A 5239-nucleotide genomic window follows, 5' to 3' on the forward strand; every position below is an offset into this window, starting at 1 on the left:
AAACAAACAAACAAACAAACTGAAAGCCAACATACTTTCTGTAACAGCCTCAAAAGAGGTTCTGTTGTGTTTTGTTTGGCCCACATAGTATTTTAAATGCTCACGTCACTAGTTGGGAATTTTGCTTGGTTTTGGTTGTAATGCAAGGAGTTTAGCACTTCTTTTCTTGGTTATTTTACAGTTTTACGTACATATACATATATACCCCCCAAATATATTACTTCCCTTAAAATCAGAAAAAAGCAAAGGCTGTATCCATTTGGGAAGAAAATTTCCCCAAAATGAAAACAATAAGGTGAATATGGATTATTGGAGAGGGTCAAAGAGTGCATAGATGCCATGTGTTCATAGCATTTCATGGGTCTTAGAGGACCCATGTTAGAAAAAAATCAGGTTTGGAGAACTATACTTTCTTACAACAAATCAATACTCCATGTCACCTTATTTTAAGAATGAACTTACTTTTTTTGTTTTCCTAACATTTATAAAAATAAAATAGCTTTAACAAGACAGTGATGGTGACTTTTGTGTTCTGTTGTATAGCTAAGTGTCAAGTCATCAGATACAAGATTTATTTAGTTTTGTTTTAATTTCCTATTTTACTACATTGGACACTAAGATTAATTAATTTCTTTTTATTAAGACTTACTTTTGAAAAGTGGGAGAGGTGCTCACTTCTTGATTTACAGTTGGCCCTTTGTTGTACTTTGGAAGAAAAGTAAGGCATACGTTTTGGGTGAAGTTAACAATATGTGCAGGGTGGGAGGGTGGAAACAAAAAATGAACTATGAGAATTTGGATTATCAGGGCTATTTTTAGAATTAAAAAAGAATACGGTTGGAAAAATGGGGGTGAGATGGAGAAGGCTTTGAAGGCCAGGCTGAAGGATCTGAATTTTATTACTTTTGAAGGCCAATCNGACAGTGATGGTGACTTTTGTGTTCTGTTGTATAGCTAAGTGTCAAGTCATCAGATACAAGATTTATTTAGTTTTGTTTTAATTTCCTATTTTACTACATTGGACACTAAGATTAATTAATTTCTTTTTATTAAGACTTACTTTTGAAAAGTGGGAGAGGTGCTCACTTCTTGATTTACAGTTGGCCCTTTGTTGTACTTTGGAAGAAAAGTAAGGCATACGTTTTGGGTGAAGTTAACAATATGTGCAGGGTGGGAGGGTGGAAACAAAAAATGAACTATAAGAATTTGGATTATCAGGGCTATTTTTAGAATTAAAAAAGAATACGGTTGGAAAAATGGGGGTGAGTTGGAGAAGGCTTTGAAGGCCAGGCTGAAGGATCTGAATTTTATTACTTTTGAAGGCCAATCTAAAGGGTCTGAATTTTTTTTCTTTTTTTTTTTTTTTCTTTTTTCGTGACTGGCAACGGATCGCAACCCTCAGTGTCACGCCCGTACCAGACCGGGACCGGCAACGGGATAGCAACCCTTGGTGTTGTGCCCACACCTCACTCAGCCAGTGAGCGGCTGGTCTGTATGTGGGATCCGAACCCTGAGCGCCACCGCGCTCCCAAGCGGCACACTGTAGCAGTGCGCCACCGGGCCGGCCCTGAATTTTATTACTACTGGTGCTTTAGTAAAGGAGTCACAGATGATGTCAGAGATTTGAGAGTCATTCCTACTAGCCGTATACATATTGGGAGGCTAGAAGTTAGAGGCTGTTACGTGCACGGGTTGGTAAGGGTCTGCATTAGGCTATAGTAATCCCAAACTTTAGCATGCATAAGAATCGCTGGGGGTGAGGGGTGTGGATGCTTGTTAAAAATACATATTTCCTTGGCCTGCCCTGAAGAGATTCTGATTCGGTACATCTGGTGTAGGGCCAGGACTCAGCCTTTTTAATGAGTAAAACTTGGGTGATTATGATGCAGATGGTCTTGAGACCATGCTTTTAGAATACTGCGTAACTTACAGAAATGCAAAGGAAGGGGTAGATTTTAAAAATACCGTGAAGAAAGATGTGTGAAGAAAGACGTATTTAAGACACATCAGATATTTGACAGAAGTGGGGAGGAAAGAGGCAGAAAATAAAGTTACAGGTTCCTAGAAACTAGACGGGCAGAGGGACGGAGCAAAGGGGAACCTGGACAGGTGTCATCAGAGGGAAGAGATAATAGTTCATAATAGTTGATTTCTGACATGTGCTCAGGTCCTTAGAGACAGCCTTTGGGAGACACTCCTTGAGACAACTAAGAAATAGGAAGAGGAGAGAAAAGGCAGCAAGGTCAGGGCTTGGAGATGATGATCACACTACATACCAGGAAGCAGGAGTTATATTCACTGAAGGAGTGAGAAGACTAAAGAGATCAGGATGAGGGAAAGGTGGTTGGGAATGGAGAACAGGAGGGATTAGAGAAACATTACAGTAGCTATTTTTGCAGGTAAATGAAAGAACAGGGTAGCCATGGGGGGTTCAGAGGCTGGTGAGTAGTAATCCTCCGCTGATGTGCTTCTCTATGGCAGAAAAGGGAAGAGAACTAACGTGGATGAGCTTATAAGGGATCATGTGAGCTTGCCTTCTTCCAGTCCTTCCTCTGCGCTTGCAAGTGGGATTTGGAAACCTTGATCTGTAAGACTGCTATTTCTCAAACTTTACTGTACATATGAATCACCTGGGTATCTTGTTAAAAATGCAGATTCTGATTCAGTAGTTCTGGGATGGGGCCTAAGATTCTGCATTTCTACATCTTCAGATCACACTTTGAGAGGCAAAGTGTTAAAATCTCTGTTGGTGACTTTTCTATACACAGAGGCAAAAGACAGCAGATGAACAGATCAGAGTAAAGCAAGAAAGTGATGTGTCATTTAGAGAAATTAAACAAAACTCTAAGATGGCTTAGAGATCACACTTTGAGAGGCAAAGTGTTAAAATCTCTGTTGGTGACTTTTCTATACACAGAGGAAAAAGACAGCAGATGAACAGATCAGAGTAAAGCAAGAAAGTGATGTGTCATTTACAGAAATTAAACAAAACTCTAAGATGGCTTAGACCAGTGATTCTCAATGGAGGGCAACTTTGCCCCCCAGGGGACATCTGGTAATGTCTAGAGACATTTTTGGTTGCCACAACTCGGGGGACGCCACTGGCAGTTCCTAGAGGTAGAGGCCAGGGATACCGCTAAATCCTACAATGCACAGAACAGTCCCAAAACAAAGAATTTTCTAGCCCAAGATGTCAACAGTGCCAAGGTTGAGAAATCCAGGTTTAGGGTAAGAAAGCTTTTTATAGTTGAAAGAGCACAGATTTTAAAGTCCAGGTTCATACAAACCCTTACATTTACCAGCTGTGTGATGTTGGGAAAGTTACTTAACTTTGCTATTTTGTTTTCTTAACTGTTAAAAAGGTTTGGGAGGATGGTGGATGGGGAGGGGGGGTTGTCATGACTCAGTAGGCATTCTGTAAAAATCAGTCTCCTTTCCTTCATTTGTACCTATGTGTTCCTAGGCCAAGGGTAAGATGTTCAGGGCAAATAACAAAAACATCTACAAATTTGTACTAACCACCAAGTTGCCAATAACCATGACCATCATAAACACAATGAGGCACATGGCCTGGCCTGCCACCTCCATGCAGTCCCACATGGTCTCAATCCATTCCCCGCACAACACTCGAAAGACAATGAGGAAGGAATGGAAAAAGTCATTCATGTGCCAACGAGGGAGTTCACAGTCCTGGCTGATCTTGCAGACACATTCTTTGTAGCTTTTCCCAAAAAGTTGCATCCCCACCACAGCAAAGATGAAGACAATAATGGCCAGCACCAGGGTCAGGTTGCCCAGGGCACCCACTGAATTTCCAATAATCTTGATCAGCATGTTCAGTGTGGGCCAGGATTTGGCCAATTTGAAGACTCGGAGCTAAGGGAAAAAAAACATCCAAATAAAAGAAACAAATGATACTCAATCCATTTTCTCACACATGTCTGAAATAAAAAACATAAAATTAGTAAGATCAGCTAAAATTTATTGATCACCCTTGGGAAATTCCCATGACTTTCTAACAGTGTATTAGACTAAAACAGGAGAAACTTAGGCATAGACTTAAAAAACTGATTAACTTCATAGCAAGTGAAAAATTTAGAATTAGGAACCAAGAATACTGCCTTAGTCCCTTGTATTAGACCTTGAATCAGTCTGCTTTTTTAAAACTCCATATCCCCTTCCTACTGATTTTTCCCTTGACTGCTCAAGGGACATGTCAAGGAAAAAATGTGATTTGTAGAAAACCAAAAATCATTATAGTAAGGACAATGAAAAAAAATCATCTGTCACTTTAAAAAAAGCAAGCATTTAAAAATTCTAAATATCTCTTTTGCTGGCCAATAAATAATGACCGATATGAAACTTTGTGATATGCTAGAAATCACTTGGAGGAAAAGCATATTTCCAAATAGGGGCAGTTCCATACATATCAAACATCTTATGAAAAGGGCCTATACTGTTATTAATTCAGAGGACAGAACTTTGGTACCTGTCAATCATGAAATTTCTGTATTTTGAAATGAACGATTACAAGGTCTTAGCTAACAGAATTATAATACATTAAGTCCAGCAGCTTGGCCAATGGAATGATAATTAATGAGATTAATCATCAGATGTCATAAGTTAACAAATAACTATCAAATAATATAACAGGAATTTTGGTAGAAGGCAACAACACTGATTTGCACCTTTTTTTCCTGTTAAAAACTTGAGTCTTATCTGAGAGTTTAAGATTTACTAGGTGTTGCCCTATGTGTATATCTGGGTCACTTACACTTTTTTTTTCCTGACTGACTTTTAAGAATATTAGTTCTAAGGCTTCTGTCTTTCAATCTTTCCTCTTGTCATCTAGATAATAAGAACTATTCTCAAAAAGTCTACTGTGGGGCCGGCCCGTGGCTCACTCGGGAGAGTGTGGTGCTGATAACACCAAGGCCACGGGTTCGGATCCCATGTAGGGATGGCCGGTTAGCGCACTGAGAGAGTGTGGTGCTGACAACACCAAGTCAAGGGTTAAGATCCCCTTACCGGTCATCTTTAAAAAAAAAAAAAAAAATTCTACTGTGGCTGCAAATGTTACACCAAGTCAAGGGTTAAGATCCCCTTACCGGTCATCTTTAAAAAAAAAAAAAAAATTCTACTGTGGCTGCAAATGTTCATCATCAGATGAGTAGATAGGGAAACTGTGGTACATCTACACAATGGAATACTACTCTGCTATAAAAAAGAATGAAATACT

General features: G+C 39.4%; 1 protein-coding gene across 3 annotated transcripts in view; it reads right to left on the bottom strand.

The window, feature by feature from the left end:
* SCN8A (sodium channel, voltage gated, type VIII, alpha subunit) overlaps nt 1-5239 on the bottom strand; it is a 177177-nt gene that overhangs the window by 31140 nt on the left and 140798 nt on the right. For all 3 annotated transcript variants that reach the window (XM_008566139.1, XM_008566137.1, XM_008566138.1), the window contains one exon: nt 3520-3876. In XM_008566139.1, the coding sequence (XP_008564361.1) occupies nt 3520-3876 (357 nt within the window). The remainder of the gene's footprint in view (nt 1-3519; nt 3877-5239) is intronic.

This window comes from Galeopterus variegatus, unplaced genomic scaffold, assembly GCF_000696425.1.
Source record: "Galeopterus variegatus unplaced genomic scaffold, G_variegatus-3.0.2 Scaffold224, whole genome shotgun sequence".
NCBI classification, from domain to species: Eukaryota; Metazoa; Chordata; class Mammalia; order Dermoptera; family Cynocephalidae; genus Galeopterus; species Galeopterus variegatus.